At 39.6% G+C, this 22,639-nt stretch overlaps 1 protein-coding gene across 1 annotated transcript in view; it reads left to right on the forward strand.

Annotated features, from left to right (window-relative positions):
* Nucleotides 1–8,480: 8,480 nt before the first annotated feature.
* usp6nl (USP6 N-terminal like) overlaps nt 8,481–22,639 on the forward strand; it is a 91,479-nt gene continuing 77,320 nt past the window's right edge. Inside the window, exons 1-2 of the mRNA XM_038738824.1 lie at nt 8,481–9,084; nt 16,544–16,650. Of these exons, the coding sequence (XP_038594752.1) occupies nt 16,647–16,650 (4 nt within the window). The 5' untranslated portion in view covers nt 8,481–9,084; nt 16,544–16,646. The remainder of the gene's footprint in view (nt 9,085–16,543; nt 16,651–22,639) is intronic.

A 22,639-nucleotide genomic window follows, 5' to 3' on the forward strand; every position in this document is an offset into this window, starting at 1 on the left:
ATCAGCTGTTATCCATGATGCTCTGAGTTTCAAGGTAAGGTGTATATAGTCAGACACAAGATTCGAAATAGATTTGACAAATCTGCATGTTTGAAGGCTGTCTTTGCCACTGGCGGCACTTCATTTTGACCATTTTGACAATTTTCCGTCCATAAGATTTCAAGGATTCAGCCAAGTTTTAGAAACATAACTGAAGTTTTAAGAAGTAAATATTTTCAGTTATGATGGACACTATTACCCAAAGAGAACCAGCTTTTTTTTATGTAATTGTATAATAGTTAAATGTGTCCAAGTAACCTTGACAGACACCACAGAGCTCTTCTTTTGCTACTTGTCCCATTTTGCAATAATTCCTTGGAGCTGAACAACCTTAAAAACACCCATCATGAAGCCCTTCAGCTGCGTAGAATGAATAACACATGAATAAATCCCACAATCAATACAAGACTATTTATAGTGAGTAGACAGCAGTGATACTGGATCAATAAACCAAACACAAAGACATTGTTCGCAGATGAAAATAGAGGAGTCACGCTCAATGAAACATCAGAACAATGGTTATGCTTTGGAGCGTGGTGAGGGCACTGTAAGGAATTCAAGTCATATGAAGTGGTTTGGATGGAGGTAAAATATAGTAGATTAATGAATTATGCAGTTGATCAGCAGGCTATTTATTACCATCCTTTGAATTTTTGTTTGAAGATACAAGAATCTCTTAAACCACCAAACCACACAGCTCGTCTGTTATTCACGCATTCACAAGAGGTAGAACGACATGCCGCAGGGGCTGAGAACACACATACACATCAGTCTTCTATCCGTCACATTCCCGACGTGAACATGCAAGCTTCCTTCCTGTGAGGAACTGTACGGGATTCTCTGCGCTCAACGACGCCACAGAGAAGCCAAGGGACTTGGCTGGAGAGCAGGAAATTGGTCAGATCATAGAGAGAGGATGAGAGGAAGGGAACTGTTTGATTCGAGCAAACGAAGATCAGCTACAAGCCGAGGCTGATGCGCTGCCAGAGCACCAAGAAGGAAACCAGATATTGTTGCTGCAAATATTAGAGCTTCAAAACGGCACTTTTGCAGGATAATAGTTCAGGAGGAGGCAACAACATCAAGGCCATAACTATGACTAAGGACACCAAGGTCATAACATACACCAAGGATGTGTTTTTTCACATGATTCCACTTTTCACACAAGGACACAATTCATTCAAGAAAGGAAAAAAAAAGTATGTTCTTACATTTTCTAACCGAACTACAGAAATATACGCAGTAGCCAAAATGGCCCAAAATAAACAGGGACCTCAGTATTATTTAGGTCCTGGTAAATTGCTTCACAAATAAATCATTCAGAATGTGTGATTTTAAAAACTACTCATCAGGGGTTTGGTTAACAGCTCAGTAGCTAAACATAAAAAGGATAAAGGAGGAAAATAAAATAAAATTTAAAGCTAATGCATTTTTATTTACGATATTCTTTTGATGCTGTTCCTTTGTATCAAATACCATGTTAGGTACAAAGGTGAAAAAGAAAACTATGAACAACATAACGAGGCATTGTGATAAATACTAAACGTCAACAATGTTTCATTCAGAAAAATGAGAAATCATTTCAATGTTTTAACAACAGGGAATAGGCACGCATATCGTCCTGACCACTACATTTATATCTTACAAAATATTATATTATATATTTACGTATAATTTGCACCATTTTCAATGCAATGAACATCAATACAAGAGTAACAACACATTTGACCCATTCATATTTAGAAAGCAAATCTTCAAACTTTACAAAATAAATTACATATTGTGGCCATTTTAAATCAAGAACTGAAGAGGCGCTTTATTTGAGTATATTTACTGTGAGTACATTAGTTTTGTTCTTTGTGATCCTGTCTTGTAAATAGTTATCATTAACATCTATTTCAACTCTTTAGGAGCAAAAGGATAACCTTTTTTTTTTTTTCACTATTGAAACTTCTCTTTGAATACACTGTGCCATGGAGCAAATAAGACTAGTGAGACTTAAATTCCAAATAAAGGCTCTCTTTGCTATGCAGGTAATTAAATTATAGTGTTGATCAAAGCAAGGACTGGGAGGGGGGGTGGGCTTTGTGTCTTTTTTACACTTTCCCAACCATTTCTTATGCATTCCTTTGAAGAACTGAAGTGACTCATTCCCCTTTGTTAGACAAAATATTCACAGAATTAGTATGCTTATGCAATGCTTAAGCTTGTTGGCAGAGCACGGAACCAGAGAAATATATAAAACCCAGTTATCTAAAGGTCTTCAAGCACACAGTTTAATGTTACCAGAGTTAGATGATACCATGCTGCCATCTTGTGCTGACAAAAGGAAGTAAACCTTGATGCAGAATCCGCATGACCGGCTCATTAAAAACAAGAATTTTGTGCCAAAACTCTCACTGAGGTGATTCTCTGCTGATATTATGTTAAAGAGGAGCCAACCTATTTGAGGATAATGTCAGCGTGTTTGTTTTAAGTAGCATGCTCTTTGATGAGATTAGCACTGTACACCATACCTTTCATTAGATCTGTTATTCCTCACTGATATTTGGGCGTGCCGGATCTCAGAGCTTTGATCTCTGCTAGATACCTGTGGGTGTGTGTTTTGGCACAACTTGCCTATGACAACGCCCTTTTGAAGTGACATTTTATTTCTGTGCAGCAGGCAGCTCAGTCACCACCTGTGAATATGCACCAACATTTTGTAAAGCTGAGGAAAAAAAGTAAGTTGATTGTGATGTTAAACCAACAGGAGCAGCTGCACTGAGGTGTCAAGATGTGACATTTCCACTTTTTCTCAAATTTTTTTTCAGCCCTGTTAGCAACCTGTTTTATATCAGGTTTGTTTGGCGTCTTCTTATTCATCAAGTATGATGGTGAATATTACCCAGTTGGTGTTAGAAGTTAAGTTCTTACTTTCTTTCTTTATAATCAGCTTATCTACAAAGTTTTGTGTAAATGGCTAATAACTTTATGAAATGGTAAATTTTTGTTGGAGTTGTAGGACTATATGTATGTAAAAATTTAAACATCCAACATTAAAAAGATTATAAAACAAACATCACATACACACATGTTGGCCTATAATTAAGGGTGGTCTGGACTGTCAGGTAAATATTAAATCAACCCTTGTGTTGGCATTCATTGTAATCGACATCAACAACCATACATATCCCAGCCACCCCGCATTAACCCTCTCGCTTAGTACACCACCTGTGGGATAGTTCACTATATACGTACAAACAAATACACTTAAAATAAATCTGTCCACAGTAAACATTTTGCTAAATCAATCAATACAAAATAACTGAACCAAATATCTGCGTAATGTTCACCTCCTAGATAACACATTTTAACCCAAGAGACGCACTTCCCCCCAGCTATATTTTATTTTTCAGCAATATGAGTACTTTTTGCCAATAATACTTCTGTTAAAAAATCTGTGTGTACTTGTACATAAGAGCTTCCTTATAACTGCCAGATGTAGAAATAATTATGCTGATAAGCATGTGGTAAACGCTTAAAACCTATTGGCATCATTATTCCTACAACGCAGGTGGTATTGACCAGGAAGACCTTTGGGTTTTGAACACATGTGACATGGAAGTAAAAGTGTGTTACCCTGATCAAATAGTTTTAGTTGTGTTTATATACATATATACATACATATCACTTCATTACCTGTAAAAAGGCCAAGACTTTGACCTCATGGCTTACTTTGAGGGCGCCTGTGATTACAGAGATCTCAGGAAATAAAAACATTTTTTCATCACGGTCCCCTTTGTGTGTTTTTCTAAGTGCCACCACAGTGTGCAGTTGCGTTGAGCACTTGTAGGTGGAACTGATGTAGAATTTGTTGCAGACAGCAGCGCCACAATCACCTGCTTAATAGACCGTGAAATCAACACTCGCAGCAGGGCAAAGCCAGAATCGTGTCCCTCTCATTGCCCCCTTAACATGGTCACATGACACATTAGGATAACAAATAGGCCGTAACGCCTGGCACTAACAAGGTAAGTGGTATAAGGGTCTGCAGCACTGTTAGATATTGGACTATAAAGCATATTACATCACTGTCATCTGATTAGCTGCTGGCTGTGACACTGCCTCCTGCCACTGAGCTGTAAACACACGACAGACTGAGCCTTATTGATTGATCAGACCTCACATCCATTCAAATTGGTTGCTTGTTTGTGTGTTCCACTGCTTGCTCTTCCTCAGACTTGTGATTCACCGGAATGCGCGTCCTTGACAACTGAAGGACACGTCCAATAAATGAACAAAACATGCTGCAAATAAATCAATCAATCCCTGACTTGGATTGAGTCTGACATTGTTGGCGCAGAAGTCAATACTCAGTCGAAGAATACCTCAGGTACACCAAGATGGCAAAACTAAAATTTACCTCAATTTATGAACTTTATAGAGGTTTTAAAGGTCTGCTTGTCACAGTTGTTGTAATTTGTATGTATTTTTTGAATCTTGAGGGATTTTAAGGCCAAAAGATGACATCTCCTCTCAAAACATTCAGTAGGTACAGTATATATGCATTTATGAAGACTAGCATAGATGTGTGTGTTGTGCTTGTGTGTAGATTTAAGACAACACATATCTTAAAAAGGTCGTTCACTTCACTCGACTTCATTCCAGGGAAACGTACTTTACAGCAGCAATTAAAGATACAACAGAACACATGCAGTACATAAAGATTTGTTTGTAAAAGACCCATCATAATTTTGTTCCTGGCACTGGAGAGGTCTCTTAAACAGCATTTAGACCTTCATGTTGGTTAATAAAAATGTATGAATTTCAAAGGTGGGGAACTTGACCTTAATACTTTTGATATCCTGTCTCCCTCGTGTTAATTTGCCATTGCATTCCCCCAAAGAATCTTGCATTAAAGGTACCCCCATGAGTTTCTGGACAGCAAACAGCCCCGTTGAGTCAGACACATTCTGCCTGCGTGCGCTTACTGTGAACTTAAAACAATGACTATTCTTGTTGCTTTTGCAAAGAAAAATGCCAAGAGATCAGGTGAAAGGTGGTTCCAAATTTGTGCACCTAGAGGAAAAACTGCAGCTGCTGAAGCTTTGTTTATACAGTGCATGAGCTGGACTCGGCGAATACAGCCGCCTTGCTCCCGCAAAATTTCAGTGTCATGACATTTTGCAGCACTGGCGAAAGTTGGACACTATTTCTAACCAGCGTGCATCACGTTAAGTCAGCACTGCGCACTGCCGCAGGAAGTCAAACGCACCTATTGAGTGGGGCGCGGTTGTATTTGACACACATTACTGCTGAGGGTTTTGTGCTATGCTGCTAATAGGGAGTAGGTGGCAGTAACTTGCAAAAAATTTAGTTATGTGCCACCGAAAGCAAGCATGAAGATGAAGATCGCAAGCCAGCAAACATGGATCCAAACAAAGCAGGATTTAAAATACTCAGCTTGGCAAGTGTTTAATGAGAAAGGAAATGCTTTGAACACATTTTTCAGGCCTCAAGGATAAACACAATGAATGTTGGTGAGTAACGCTGAATGTGAACATGACTTTGTTTACAACAGAACTTCACAGGATACCTGTAAGTGGATACAAACTCCACAGAACAAGAGCTGGATGTCAGTCCAAACTGTAGGTGCACATGGAAATTGTGCCTTTTCAAAGTAGAAAGGCCGCACATGAAAATGAGTTCTTCTGTGAAAATGACATCTCTGCTGGTTGTTTGATCCCAGACTGGATGCCACAGTTGACCCTGCCCTCTTCTATTTACCTCCACTGATGCTGCATTTTGAGCATCAGGTGTGGTCCCAGTCACCTGTCAGTGCTCTGCAGTCACCTGTCAGTGCTCTGCAGTCAATAAGGTGGTCTGCCTGGGGGACTCAACAGCTCCTCTCTATAAACAGTATACTCGCTTATGTAAATAGTGCAGCCCTATACCCAGCTCTCATTATACACTCTAAGTGTGTGTTTAAGGCTCCTCCAGAGCCTCCAGACCTGCTGTTACAGAAGTGAAACACAAAACAGCAGACTGAGCCTGGCTGAACAAAGCTGCACTGCCCTGAGCACATTCAACACGTCCCTCTGCAGCTTTGTGTTGGAGAGGAAAGCCAGGGAATCTGCAGAGACAGAGTTAAGACTTTTAAAGACCTTTTTAAACAGAAATCTGCGGGTGATAGCCCCGTCGTGACAGGCCCTACTCTTCTTTCCTTTCTTTCTGTTTTCTTTCAATCCCCTTCCTTACTTTGCCTTACATGTCTTAGCTGCAAGAAACCGCAGGCTACAGAGTTTTTCAGAACTTTTTTGACATAACTCTGTCATGGTCGTCATGCCTTTCCTTTCCCATCATGCCCACATTAAATCTACAAGTTGTCAGGAGCCACTTTTAAGATTTTTGAAACGGCCTGCTCATGATCACCTCTCCACCTCCCTGATATGTCCGAATTGCATGGACTCTGCACATTGAAGTAAGCTTTTAATTTAAAAGGAAATCTGCAAGTTGCACATAATCTAGGTTGTAGAAAGAAAGTAAGACATTTTTTAAATCCCTTTTACACAAAAGTGTGCCAGTTACAGCCCTTTTGAGATCATCGCAACCCTTTTTTCCCTTTCCTTTCTTTTCATGTCCAACTTGAATTTAGACTTTTTAAATACTATTAGACAGAAACAAGACAAAACAGCCCTGCCTTTCCTTTTCTTGTCCTTCAAAGGCTGCAGCTAATCTGCCAGTAAGATTGTCTCACAACCTACTGTGTTTCCTTTCCCATCATATGCAAAAATGTTGGTATCAGACTTTTGGTGAAAAGATACTCTATCTGTCAAACCTGCTCTGATCTTTCCTTTTACCCCCTCATGTTTATGCCCACTGTTTCCCCAGCAGCCATTTAATGTGGCCCTGAAGAGCTCCTCACATCTGCCTATAGAGGTCAGTGTGAACTTATAGAATCAAAATTACAACAGTTCAGGTCAGCAAACTTACTGACGGATGTAGATGTTGTCATTTACGAAAGAAAACTGCAATCACTTGACCGACTAGAGTCCACGTTTATGCTACTGGAGAGCAGATGTATTAAAAAGGCAACTGAATCACCATATAATCTGTTTATCCGGAAATAACCCACTGTTGTTGCTACGATGACGGATTGCTGCTGTGAAGTTAACATGAGAGGAATGTCTCCAAACACCACATGTGGACACTTGACACACTCCTCAACAAAGTCCTGTCTGGGATGATGCCAAGATAAGAGTCAGCCACAAAATATAGGTTCAGTGTGCGGTGAAGAAGGTAAGAGTTCATCTGAAGCTTGTAGCCAAATACACTGTGGAATCTTGAAATAATTGATGTCGTTTGAAGTTTTTGATTTACATCAGATAAGAGTATAGAAAGGTCAAGCCTCCCAGACTATACTATCAATTTTATATCTACAATATGCAACCAATCTGTTTTACTGGATTGTTTATTTGTTTTGTGATTTGCAAATTAGATTTAACTGAAATATGTAGTTGGCTTATGTAAAAATATGTAGCTCCCAAACATATATCCTTTAAAAAGTGATTTGTTTATACTTCTATACTTGAATTTGTCTTTTAAGTTTTGTTTTTTGTTGTTAATCAGAAAAAAAACTGGCTTGAACACTTCTATCGGGCTAATTGATACTAGCAACTTGTGCAGCATTTTTCTGTTGTCCATATTTATTTTATTTTATTTTTTTAAAACAGAAGATTGGAGAATGTGTACACAACATTTAGACGTGACTTTTCATGACATACACTTTAATTGGTATCAATGTGATGTGAGTTTTGTGGTTGTGGTTGTCTTGAGTGAAAACAATATTTAGATTTACCTTTAAAAAAAGGCATTTGTGCTTGTTTAAAGATTATTATCCTTAGAGATAGTTCTTTGATATGAGCTTTTCCTTTCCAATATGCTATTTAGCACTTTTTAGCCCAGTTTCATTCAGTTTAATTATTAATTTAATCATTTATTTGTTTATTTTGTGTGTAATTCAAGATTAGATAATATATCCACCATTTCTAGGCTTAGCTTGATGATACTACCATTATAAGCAATAACAAACTGATGTGAGTGTATCCCTTTATATGATGGACCTTTGACTTGGAATAACTTGTTTTGATACAACGTTCAAATTGTACATGTATTTTCATATTAATTACTTAATTTCAGTCTCTTATATTAAAGACATAAAGGCCTGTTTGAGGTGACTTTCCAGTTCAATAAATCAGAATCAGAATCTGAATCAAAATCACTTTTAATGGCCAAGCATGTGCACTCATAGGAGGAATTTGACTCCAGTCTTACATAGCTCAGAGAACAAGCATAAACAAGAATACTGAAACTATAGTGTACAGTACACACAAACAAAACAACAACAATTATAGACAGCGAGACAATAGAGTAAAATAAATGAATATGGAATAAATAAAGATTTTTGTGCAGGTATAGCCTGCAAATAGCGGCTACTTAATTGCTTCAATGAAAATAAAAATATAAAGTAGGTAGAAATAAAAGTGATATTTGTGAAGTTGGAAAAAACCTGAAACAAGAAAAAAAGAACGCATATTAAAAAATAGTTTATTGTGGTTTGTTTAATGATAATTATCCTCATAAAAATGTGGTTGATGTTATGATGATGGCTCGGGGTTCAGCTCATACATTTTATTTATTATTGACAGAGACGTTTTAAGATAGCCTGTAAGGACTTGACCAAAAACACAACCCCAAAAAAAACAAAAAACAAAACCCCACACTGCCCCCCGGTAACTGTGGGTCATTTTGTGTGTGTGTGTGAGGAATGTCGCAGGCTGGACTGAGCTGCAGCAACAGCAGCATCCACCCGGTGAGGTCAGATCAGCCCGGCGGGCGGCGCATTGCTACCTGGCTGGGATCCTGCACGGCTTTTCCACACAGAGTTTGAGAAGTGCTTTGGACTTCCTGGTACGGGACCATGGACATTTTCTGCTCCAGGTTTGGCCGGGGGAATACCTGAAGCGATGTGATCGAGGAGGAGCCGTTGAGTTGAGAGCAAAGGTGAGCCCTTCGTGAGTTTGTTAGCCCCGGCGTTGTTAGCTAATGTTGGAGCAGATGGGAACTTGTCGAGCTCCTGAAACGCATCTGTCAGTGGAAACGGGAGCGTTACTGCGGGGCTGAATGACGGTGGCCCATTAACGGTAGCTTTTCAAAGTGAAATGGAGAATTGCACCTGGGGTTTAGGGGACTGTGTTCGGCGGCTGTGTGAAATGATTCGTGTTGTTTTACGTATACTAAAGAGGGTACAATGTGTTTTATTATTGTAAACTTTGTGCTTATTTGTATTCACCGAGGCCTACCTAGCCAAACCCACCACTGTTGAGCTAGCATAGCAGAACAAGGAAGCTTCCGGTTTCGTCCTACAAAGTAAAAGTTACGAGCAAACGTTATTGTCACGATGTTTGGGATGAATAAATCTTTCTGTTATACAATGTATTTGTTACAAATGGCTGTATCTTCATCCCCAAAACAAGTGCTTTATACATGGATTTTACTTTCGTTGGCTGCTTCATCTTCAAGTTATTATTATTATTATTTGTTGTTAAAAAGCTAAAATAGTTTTAGTGTTTTTGACAGCACCAGTGTTAAAGGTGTGATAGTATTTTGGTAACTTGAGTGAGTTAAAGTTACATTTACCGCAAAGTTGAACGAAAGCAAGTTTGAGTGACCAAAAAAACACAACTTAAAAATTAGATAATTAAAAATACGTCCTTTTAAAATGTTGTCTTAGGGAATTTTTTTATTAATATGCTGACACGTATGTTTTGAGGTGTACAGTAAAGCCAATAACTGTATTTTAATGCAGAAATTTGCGTCTTTACTACCTTCTTTTTATACTACCTATGGTACCTACCTAGTGTTTTATTTTGAATGTGAAGTCCGGTTGTATTTTGTGCGATTGTTTGAAACTTCACGCGGCCGAAACCCACCAGGCTGCCTCCCGCAACTGAATCAATGCGGCCGGAGCACCAATCACAGCTTCCCTTTGGCTGTAGGCGCTAGCTCTGAGGCTCGTGATTGGCTGTGACGGCTTGTCACTCACTTTGATGAGCTCTGAGCTGCTGCTGCATTTGTAGCGTTTGAAATTAATCGTTGTTTATGTAGTAAAATAAGTAAATATGTGGATATAAACAGGGTCGCCTGGGTGCAGGTTTTTTTCAGTGCTTGTGTTTAATGAAGTTGAGCACTGTGTGTTATTTCCTGCCTCACGAGAGGAGCGGATAGTTACCTTCGCTGCAAGGTGCGTAAAGTTATACAGAGCCAAAACAAAAACGGATGCAAGGTGAATTAATATTCAAAATAAAAGCGTGAAACCTGTCAGTCCCGTATAAGAATGTAAGCTATAGATTGAAAGGAACCTCCTTTTTTAGATTATCAGTGTACAACGTGAAATGTATATTAAACATACAGTAACCACACACTTTATAAATACAAATAAAAGAGCATGCATTCACATCATGAGGCTTGCATGTCCTGATAATGGCGTTTTAAGGCTTCAACAGTATGTGTCTGGAAAATTTTAAAGAACTACCACCATTATTCATCAGCTATTGATACACTGACTGATAAATATATATATTCCTTTTGAGAAATGTGGTTTTATTTTGAAAATTGTTATAGGAAATCACCGTACAAATGCTGATTAATTGACAATGGTCTTCACTCCTTCCTATCCGGCTTCAGGATAATGCGGCTTAACCAAGCAGTCAGTGGCTTTACAGTTTGACAACAAGGCGTTTGTAGTAGTATCACTGTGACTGTAATGTGGTTTTAAGACCCCAAAACTTGTAATATGTAGTCCACCTGCAGGACTGGAGTGTTGAATTAACTGGAGGTAACATTTGATTTCCTGTATCACGCAAAACATCCACAAACTGAGAAAAAAAAACAACAGTTTAATCAGAAAAGTATGTTTTGCTCCTGCAGACCCCAGTCCTCATATCACTGTTGTCTTTTTTAGAAATTCTCTAAAGTCTGACTTTAGGTTGGTTCTTCCTGTACAGAGCTACATGTCTGGTGTTCAGTGTCAGGCTGCAATGAAATGAGCAGCGTGCCCGGATGTGTCAGGGTCAGAGTATTCGCTTTATCAGCTCTTATTTGGAGCCATTGTGTCACTGCTGTGCTGCTGAGTTTCTTTTTTGGGATCAGCCCTTTCCCAGCTCTGATGCAAAATAGAGATAGAAAGCTAAGTAGCAGCAACATTCAAGGAAGAGGCAAGTCCTGTCATACTATTACTACCACTGCTACTACTGTAATAATAAAAACAACCAGTATAGACAATAGATTCAACAAAACGTATGTAAAGTTCGTAATTTCTTTGACAGTTCTGCGCCTGCAATTCAAGCTTAAACTGACAAATTGTCGTTTTAAAAACTTTTAATTTGTCTTGATAAACAAATGTGGTCTGATACATGTGGGCCTCCCTGCAAACTTTATTCACAAAGTCACAGAAAAGTTACGTTTACATTGTGTGTGCAAAAGTTTATTGTTTTAGGATAGATTTTGTAGAAGCAAACGTTGAAAAATGGAAAGGGAAGTACCCAATTCTTTAGCGAAAGGTCAAAAATAGATTTGTTTGTGGGGGAACTGACCTACTGGTGTAAATTTGCTCAGTTGGGAGGGAGTTGAAATAAATCCACCAGATTTTAGTGTTGAACCGAAAGCGTTTGAAGTACTGATCTCTTTAGGAAACAACAAGACTAACCCAAGCCTAATTCCCCTCTAGTAGCCTCATTCTGCTGATCTTTGTTCATTGTGTTTTTGTTTTTTTCTTGCAATTTGACAAAATAAAACACGGGAATCAGAGTAGGTTTTCACATACGAGGAATTTGTCTCGGTGTTTTAGTGCATAACAATAAAACATAAATTATATAAATATAAAATGGACAAGATATATAAAAAAAAGAATATTAAATGAACTGTCAGTCAGAGAGCATCACACACAGCTGAAAGGGTCTCATGGTGACTACAGTAGGATAAAAGCTCTCTGCTGCAGCATTTTGAGGTTGAAGGTCTGGTTAGTCTTCATGGCACACTGCTGCCAGTTCGCTATTGTCAACACTTGACCTTTTTACACACAACCCCCCTATTTATACATAGTTGCTGCACTGTGTGGCATTTTTAGACCCAGTGAATGTGATAACAGTTAACTGTAGCTACAGATTCCTCCACAGAACTTAGTTTTAGTCTATATTGCAGCATGTAGGTCATCAAAAGATGCTTCTACACACATTAGCCAAGTATAGATGTGCCTTCAGCTGTCGTGATTGTTTTTATTCACACAGTTGGCTCTAAATTCTGTATTTTGTCCGACCAACATTGTAGAAGATGTTCAATTTGCAAAGGTACTAAAGAGTGAAAAGCAGCAAATTAAGCTTAACTAGTGAGTTTTTGGTGTTTTTGCTTAATAAATGACTCCAAAGGTTTGGTTCGAGCAACAAATTGACTAATCCACAAATTGTTAGAACTAGCTAAGTAGTGTCAAATTGAGTCAAAAAGTGCCATTAGAATTGGTTCAGGTTACGCTTTTCCACAGACAACCTGTTAGAAAATGGCCTGTAGCCTATATTAATCTAGGTAAAAGCAGAAAGTATTGGATTATAGCTTCTAAACTTTTATTTTAACTATGTCTAGGCAGAAAATGTTTCCTTTTCCCACTTCTGAATCCATTCACCTTGCCTACAGTGAATGTAGGTAAGATTGAATGTACACACCGCTATCTTTGCTGTATTTATATATTAATCTAATCTTAATTCTCAAATTGCATAAGGAACATAAAATCTATATATATCCAACTATATCTGACGGATCCAAAAAACCATCCCCGGTGCAGGGTTGGCGTCTGCTGTTGGATCTGCGGCTCTGTGACAGAGAGGAAATTGAAAAGCCCCGCTGTCGTCAGGGTCAACAACCACAAATTAGTTCATCTCCTTCTTCTCTTCACTTTCTGTCTCTCTTACAGCTTCTGTAGAGCCTCTCCAGAAACAATTGAATGAATCTGTGTGTGTGTGTGTGTGTGTGTGTGTGTGTGTGTGTGTGTGTGTGTGTGTGTGTGTGTGTGTGTGTGTGTGTGTGTGTGTGTGTGTGTGTGTGTGTGTCGGCGTGTGTGTGTCTTCTTGTTGAAAGGGAAGTTTTATTTCTGGGCTGTACGACATCAGGTGGCTTCCCAAACTCAAAGCAGGTTTTGTCTGACTTGATGTCTGTAACACAGCAACAGATGCTTTAAAAGGAGTTCAGTCTCTCTCAGCTTCTTACAATTTTATACCTTATCAAAATTGTGTTTTCTTTCTATATGTCTAGTAAAGGTAACTGCAGTCCCTGAAAAAGACGGGAAAAGTTTTGAACTACCTACATTTTGAGGCCAGACTTTGCTTCTTTACTTGGTTTACTTTTCTTATTCTGTCTCTTTCGGCACAATTTTCTTGAGGAGGATGATTGGAATCAGCACCTGAATCAGTAAGACAGCTAGCCTGGCTCCGTCCAAAGGTAACAAAATACCAAAAGCTTTAGAGGTGCTACCAAACAGCTCACCAATTAACATCTTATTTGTTTAATCCGCACAAAAAGGTTGTGGTTTTAGCTCGTAGGTGTATTGTGTTTCCCACTGTTTCCAGTCTAAATGCTCAGCTAGGCTAACTGGCAAACTGGCTGTAGCTTTTATATTCATCGCACACACGAGAGAGGTATCGATCCTCTTATGTAACTCTTGGCAAGGAAGCGAATTAGCTTATTTCCCAAAATATTTAACTGTTCCTTTAAAAAGGCAGCTGAAGTCTTACATGTTGCAGGTCAGCTGAAGTCCCATAAGGATTTCAGTACAGCGCAGCAGAATTCGCCTGACTACACAAAGCAGGCTGCCCACCCACATACCAGATGTAACCTATACCAACACACACACACACACACACACACACACAGGGTTTCAGCATTCCCTCACTGCTGTGTCCAGGCCTTGGCACCGAGATGCTGCTGCTGCTCGTCTTTATTGGCCGCTGATCCCCGCTGGCTCAGTCCACAGCTCTCTCTTTTAATGCCCGGCTTCAGAGCAGCAACACACAACACGCCACCAGATGCTGAGCCCTCCTCTGGCCTGTGTGTGTGTGTGTGTGTGTGTGTGTGAGAGAGAGAGAGAGAGACACACAACTGCATTGGCTCCTGACCCTGCATCAGATGTAACTAACCTCATGTCCAACAAACACGCCACTGTTTGGCCGATACGGATCATTATGGCTAAATCTGCCACCAGCTGCCTGTTTTCTGTTGTGATCATGTTTTCATGTCAGTGGGTAGGTAATGCACTTCAGAGAGGTCTAACCAGTCTGAGGTTACATGGTTACACTTTAACACAGCATAGCCGCTGTTAAACATTCCTCACAGCTGCTGGCCTGCTGAGTTTACAACACAGAACAAAACAGGTCTTGTTTTTACGGGTAGCATTGTGGTTTGACAGATTTTTTTTTTAGATTGATTTTACATCGAAGCTGCCAAGAATGAGTGTTTTGTACATTTGCTATTCGTTGTCTTACAGTTGGACTATCCTGTTGCCAAAATATTGTAAAAGAATCCATTTTATTACATCAAAGATGAAGATGTTTATTATTAGTGCAGTATTATGTGTTGAATCTGTGGAAAGGTTTGATTAGATAAATCATGTAGAATAGAGGCTGCCTACTGGAAGCTGGAAGGCATCTGGAGAGTCCAAACTTCCACCAACTTGCTATTACAACGCTGATAAAACCTATATGCTAACTCCCCAGTACCAAACAGTACAAGACAAATTTAGCAATTACCTGCTGGACGTAACGTATAACTATAACGGAGCACTTTTTTCTTCACTGTCTCTCCTGTTACTCTGATCATCTCCTTGTTCAAACCTCTTCCTGTGACGTCAGGATTCAGTTCAGTCTCTTACTAAACTGATCCTCAGTGACAGAGTGGTTGATTAGCTGCATGGAGCACAGCTCTGTTAGTTTCGGTCTTGATAACTGGCTGGCGTCCCAACTCGGGACAGAGGTGGACATATGGTGGATGTAATCCCAGGTCACCGGCCTCGAAGCTAATAGGGTTTTTTTCACTAGTGCACTAGAGTGTTCTTTATTTCTCCATAATGTCCTACAACCCTCGAAACATTAAAAAATAAAAAAAACATTTATTACTTAAACAAGTTTTGGAATTTTTTTTTTATGTTTAGATGCCTTCATAACACAGAATACCTTAGATACAAAACCTTACAAAAAGTGTTTATATATTATATACTATCTGTTGAAGTTGATGAGTGCTGCCTTTTCTGGACATTCACTACTGTTTTAGAGACAATCTGGAGTTCTGATTAGCCCCTTTATGTATACTGTATGTACAGGATGGGGCTGAAATGGTTATTCAAGTTATTGATTAGTCGATCAACAGACAATGACTCAACAATGATTTGTTTATTTTATAGTTCAAGCATTTTAAATATGAGAATTTGTAGCAGGCATAGATGCTCTACTCTGTTACAAACCTAGTGTGTGGCTTTACTGATGCGTTTGACTAAATAGCCTAGTTTTCAAACTGTCTAACCCCAATCGTAAGTTCAACGTCTATGATAATGATAGAGATAAAAAAAACCTGTGAGGCGGTGTCAGCTCTCTTTCCACCTTTCTTATGAATGAATCTCTGCTGAATGACTGCTGCTCTGCTGCTTATTTGTCTCTGTTGCTGAAGCATTCTGCTGACCTGTGCTGGTTTTTGCTCGCAGCCCTGAAGGATGTTGGATCCTCCAGCATCTGCAGTAGTCGTGCTCATGGCAGCATGGGGAGGAGGGGAGGAGGAGGGGGGGGGGACTTAATTTCTACATCACCTGCATCATTTCCCCCATCCGTTTTTCTGCCCTCCCCTCCGCCTCCTCTTCCAGCAGGCATTTGCAGAGATCAAATTACACGTTATTACCACATACTGTCATCAGATTACTGTTATTTAGTCCAATGACTGGACCTATTTGAATGGATGGATACACACACACAGACACTCACACAAAACCAAGGCTGTTCATTCACTCACCCTGTGTCCTGCCATTTTATCCCTGTGATAATCAACCATGTGTGTTGATTTGTGTGAATGTGTGAGGTGGATTTAAGATGGTATTTGTCCATTTCAATGACATGAATGTATCTGTGTACTCTGGAAGAAATAGGGCTGAAATTTTTCATTGATTAAAATATTTTTTTTTTAATTTAGCATTTTGTCTATAAAATGTCCAACTCAATTTCCCGGTATGAAACTCTTTAAAAAATATTTAGTTTTCAGTGATATAAAACCGCCAATTAACACATTTTATAAGCTGGAGTTGGCAAATGTTTGGCATTTTTTTGTTGGTGAGCCAGCAAAAAGGAGTAATTGTTTTTTGAAGTTGTTGTCTGTTCCAAAACGTTTCAGTGGGTGAACAGAAGTGGTTTAACATTGACTTTGGTTTCCTCTTCAGGTCATGAGTGCCTCTAGGAAAGACCCAGTGGAGAATAACCTCACCTGCCCAAAGCCCCGCCCTACCTGGGCCTCGCCCTGCCCCCCACCCCGGGATTCCCACCATGAGTAAGTTGCTGTTTTTTTTTATCTATTAAAACTGGCTGTTCATGTTTGCTCTCTTTCACTTTGGCTGCTTTGTTTTTGTGATGCAAATTGCAGGAAATGGGAATATTGTATGTTTTTGTGTCTCACAAGTGCCGTCGTAGTATGATTATGGTTTTTCCTGTTTTTAATACACACCTGTCCAGTGCCAGTGGAAGCATGAAACACCATGAAAACACTCATGGCATTTGTGATGCTGCCTAGAGGCTTCTGAAGTTAGGTTTTAAACTGAACGGTGAGTCAATATTTGTGCAAAGAGTAGGATTTCTGGGTGGAGTTGTGTTCTCAAAAAACAAGCTGAAAGCCACCATGGCTTGCTGTGATAGATTGAGATACATGCCAAACAAGGAAACAATCCCCCAACACATCCCTCCCCCGACCATGGAGACCTTTTCGTGATTTGTGTATTTGCATTTCAACCTGACGGAGACTAGAGATGAAAATGAGACATTTGACTAAAGCAGTGATATCAGTTGACGTGCGCTAGTAATCAGAACTTTCAAGAGTGTGTTTCAAGAGAGATTTTGGGTGTTTCAGGTCAAGTCATCACAGTGAAGGTTGTTTTTTGGAGCCAGTACATTAGAGGAACTGCAGGTGAAGACACAAGTTGTTTGGTGAAATCAACAGCAGTGTTTGACTTTTCTAAAGCTGGGCTGGCCGGTGTGTTTTGGAAGACACTTTGCATTAAGATTAACAGTTTTGTTTTATCACTTCTTGTGGGTGGAGGCGATTTCCCACTGGTGGTTGTACATGAACATCAAAATAGATGTTTGTCTAATATATAATCTGCAGGTTGGTGGGAACAGTATTGCACAGAAATCATGCACATTGCACCTGTACGTTTTTTAAGATGTAGCATGAATAGCTGCCTTCCTTTGCACCTTCAACCTGCTTCTCCCTGCTCCCCTCTAATGGCAGAACCATATGGCACAGCGGAGCAAGTGCAGCAATCCTCACCACTCCATCACTCATCAATCACACCGCAAAGCATGGTGGGAGGGCAAATATGGGATGTGCACTTCATCAGCTCCATCTACAGTATTATATATATGTGTGTGTGTGCGCTGCTATCTGCTCCTCTCCTGCACCACTGTATGTCGGTGCGTACTGTAATGGCACGCCTCACATGTTGGCTCAGTGTGAGTCATGCAACGAGGCCAGGCTGCAGTACATTCTGTTAACGTCTCATACGTTCATACACACTGCACCAAAAGAGCTGCGAGAGGGTGTGTCCTGTGTTCTGCTGAACATGACACTGGGTGATATGGATGTCATCATATGGTCAATGTATGCAAAAGTACATGTTAAATAATCATAACATGCAGTTCAAAGTAAATTTTTAATAATCAGCAAGGAGGATCAAGGTAATTTACACAAGGTTGTGCAACAAAATGAAAGTTTATTGTCCCTTTATACATACACAGAGAACATAACAGATAATAAAAAGTATATTAGAATACGGTCGGTAACATATAAAATGTATAAAATAAAACACTGTAGATCTATAAATGTATATTGGTACACCCAGGAAATAATTCTGCAGTGCTATGTAAAGCCTGTTTTTAGACAGAATACATGTAACATTGTTGGCTGCATCTATCTGTTAGTATAAGTCGTGGGTTTTCATTCAAACACTGGTGAATTTTGCTCAAATGTTCCGGCTTTATTCAGACAAGCCTGGACCATCACAGAAAAAAAAATGATATTTGCTTTTCCCTTCAGTTTTCTTTTCCCCACACTTGCATACCTCTGGTCATTTACAGCAGACACCCTGGCCTGCCCTGCCTCTTTCTGTCTCTCTCTCTCGCTCCCTGAATGTCTGTGCTCTGCTGACTTTCTCCCACAGCAGTATGTTTTTAATAAAGTCACTGAAAAAACACAGAACTGATCTTATGGATCTTTCCACCCGCCATTCAGTTTCCACAGCAGCAGGCGCGCTGTATTCGGAGGAGATAAATTAATAAATTACAGCACCAGTTCACTGTTACTTTACCTGGTCCATGCTTATAAAATATCCACCGTGTCCACATTTCGTAGCGTAATACCAGAAAACATCTCTCCGTTCTTGTCGTTAATGTACCTGGGCGGCTTGCCCAAGTAAAGTCTATATGTAAGAAACACTGGAGTGTCTAAGTTGAAAATCTGTGTGGGTGCTAGGCTGGCTCAGAGACTTCACTTTCTCCACAGACTCAGACTGTTCGGTGTGGGAACTGAGGTCGTGGCAACAATTTACAATGCTGTGCTGAAAGCATCATTTAGATATGGAACGTAATCATGGTATGACACCCTTACAGTCCGGGCTGGTTGTCAAGCATTGACAAAATGTTGAAAATGAAATGAAAGTGATGACACCTGTCCCTTCTTTCTCCCACTATCTACAGCCCTTTTTTACACAGAGATCCTGTACATTTACCGCCAGATTGACAACTTCACAGCTGTTACAAAGTCTGACCTTGTAAGATTGTCGTCATGTTTTTAAGACATGAAAGCCGGCATGTGAAATTGTCATTACATTGACATAAAGAGGTGCATATTTGGAAGACCCTTAATTTTATATCCTGACAACAATTTATACCTATTATGGTATAGTACATTTCATGGAAACTCAGTTGAGAAACTGTTTATAGGCAAATATTAGCAACATTTACAAAAGCACATTATTATGACATTTAAAAAAAAAAGATTATTATTGTCAGTTTATATCTGTGCATAACAATATAATGTGTTGGCCACTATTGTTGCTGTAAATGCCTGAAAAGATTATTATTGTCAGTTTATATCGGTGTATAACAATATAATGTGTTGGACACTATTGTTGCTATAAATGCCTGAATTGTAACACCTGACAACACCAGAAAAATATTTCAATAATAGGCAATATCTCAGGCAATATTGATATAGTCTACGTCCACCGTTAAGCTAAATGACATGTGGGAAATAGAAAGAAAGGGAGTTTATTTCTCATTCACAATTCATTCAAGAATTGTTTGGGGAGCCAGCATTTCCTCCCGCCCGCAGTGTTGACTCGCTCTGTGCCGTTTGCCTCTCCAGAGTTTGCTCTGCTGTGCAGAGTTGTGAGGCTGTGGATCCAGGACTGGGTTACCGGGGCAACCCAGCACATGTGAGGCCTTTACTTGAAGTAAATTGGATTATGAAAACACTGCTGAAGGAAGTGCTGAGAGGTTTAACCCGATTACTGCCTTTTTCTTTGCACACTCCACCAAACATACACGTAAACAAACGTGTGTGTGTGCGTTTGTGGATAAGGGATGTTAGGTGGTTGATCTGATTGATTGTGAGTGACTAAAATGGGGAAGGCTTGATTGATGAGCTCAGTTGTGTAACAGCGGGGAAAAGACCACCAGCAGCTTGGTGGTTTATGCGCTAGCTGCCACTCTCTCTTTCAAAGTGTGTGTGGGTGTCAACCAAAGGAACTTGGTGTTTATGATACATAAAATCAATACACTGTTGTGTAATGGCAAAAAATATTGAAAATCTAAGAGAAATGATGTCGTTTTGTTCTTTGCAAAACTTGCAGCTACAATCTGCTGAAAGTCAAATGAAGTCAAACATGATTAACATCATGTATGACAAATAAAACAATATGAAAAAGAAGATAAAACAATCAACAAAAGTCATTAAAAAGTGTTCAGATGTAATTTTTACTATATGAAATTGAATCTGCCAGCATAATCTCCCCATAAACCACTTAAATGGAGCAAAATGGCCTCAAAATACACAAACAGACACAAAGGAAACACAAGAGATGAACAGACGTGGTTATTGTTGTCTTAATGTGACTTGAATGTGCTTTTTAAGCAGCCGGTGCTCTGAGAGAAAGGCTTGTGTTTTATTATTTATCTCAACCTATGAGACTCACTCTCTCGCCTGGAGATAGTTGACGATGTTGATATCCTGAGCTAATTACCTTAATTACCCCCCCTCAACGCACACAACACCCATGTACACACGTACACACTCAGCTGTGGGCCGGGGGGAAGGGCGGGGTTAGTTTCCTCTGAGGAGGCTCTTAACGAGGATGGATGACATACTCAGGATGGTCTGAATTTTTTGTAGGAAAAGAGAAAAGAGGGGACAGAAAGAAAAGAATTTGGTTCATCTTTGTGCTGCTGTACATTCACTTTACTCTATTTTCATTAAACAGACCTTCACTGTAGGTACGGTGCTGCTGTGTGGTTCTCAAAGTGGGGTATGGGGTCCCTCAGGGTCCCTGGAGGGTTTCCAGGTTTGCAGCAAAGTGAGAAATGATATAAGTAGTAGTAGTAGTAGTGAGTTTTAGGCTGGTATGAAAGCTTTCATTTGAACATTGGAACAAACAACCAGACGGAAGTGGGTCTCATTCCACTTTGCAAGTGAACCCTGGTAGGGTCTGTTTGTGGTACAAACACAAAGTAGGACAAGATTTTATGATAATAGATATGTGATAATAATAGCATGAACTCAGATGCTAGACAGATATGAAATGTACTTAATCTGTATGTTGATTGTGGTTACTGTCAACATTTACATTTACTCATTTGGCGCTTTTATCCAAAGCGACTTACATTTGAGAAACAACATACAAGCATCAACAAAGCATCAGATACAGCACGAGATCTACAACTGACAATACATACTAGTAAGAGCAGCAATAAATACTAGTAAGAGCTGAAAGCACATATCGCATCAATGGGGTAAATACCTAGGGAAAGAAGTAAGAGTTAACAAAAAAGTACAAACCTAGGTAGAGTTGCGTATCGTCTGCGTAGCAGTGGTAAGAGAAGCTGTGCGAGTGAATGATCGGCCCCAGTGAGGTGGTGTAAATTGAGAATAGAAGAGGCCCTAGCACTGAGCCTTGCGGCTCCCCTGTGGAGAGGCAGTGGGAGGAGGATAATTGTCCTTGCCACAAAACTTTGTGGGAATGCCCCAAACCACAAGATTGCTTTACGCGAGATGCCCATTGCTGAGAGTGCGGATAGAAGGATCCTGTGATTGACTGTGTCAAAGGCAGCTGTTAGGTCAAGCAGGATAAGAACCGAGGATTGGGCTGCAGCTTTAGCTGACCTTAGGGCTTCTGTTGCAGACAGAATAGCCGTTTCAGTAGAGTGGCCACTCTTAAAACCAGACTGATATGGATCTAGGAGGTACTTCCGTGAGAGAAATTCTGAGACCTGTTTGAAGAATGCAGGTTCGATAGTTTTGTATAAAAATGGTAGGAGAGAAACTGGCCGATAGTTCTCAAGCCTGAATTTTTGCTTTGATTATGCCTTTTTTAAGTTGAAAGAAAATTTTTAAGCCCTATTTGCACTCTCTTGGTGCAGTGCTTTTTATTTGATTGTGATTCAACCCCATGTCTTTTGTTATTTTAGTTTTCATTTTGTGAAATAAAAGTGAAGGTGCAGCACAGTGGTTAACGCTATCTCCTCACAGCAAGGACATCCTGGGTGTGAAACAACTCACAGCTGGAAATTAAACTCAAGTTCTATTCGTGGAATATGAGAAAATCATGACTCTGAGACTACTGAACAACTGCAATTGAACAAGGTCATTTGTTAATCATGATAACACCTGCACATCTGTACAAGAGTGCGGAGATTATCCCTGAAACACCAGAAAGTTAAAAAAAGCAGTTTTGGAAGTTCCTCATTAAAGTCAAATCATCTAATAAGTATTAATAATGTGCATAATCACCTATTTACTCTTAATGACACCAGAGACATTGAATAATCATATGAGGTGTAGTATAGTGCTACACAATCAGATTTCCCCCAAACATGCACCCACACGTTTAGTACATAATCTGCATATACACATGCACAAACATCGACGAGCTTGCTTGTGTAAATGCACTGAGACGTAGCTCATATACACAATGTGGCCAGTGTATTCATAAAATTTAATAAGTATTGTCACGACCACATGTTTTACTTTCATTACTTATTTACCACTATAA

This window comes from Micropterus salmoides, unplaced genomic scaffold (assembly GCF_014851395.1).
Source record: "Micropterus salmoides isolate LMB-PRFRI ecotype aquatic unplaced genomic scaffold, ASM1485139v1 Ms_hic_scaffold_23, whole genome shotgun sequence".
Lineage (NCBI taxonomy): Eukaryota > Metazoa > Chordata > Actinopteri > Centrarchiformes > Centrarchidae > Micropterus > Micropterus salmoides.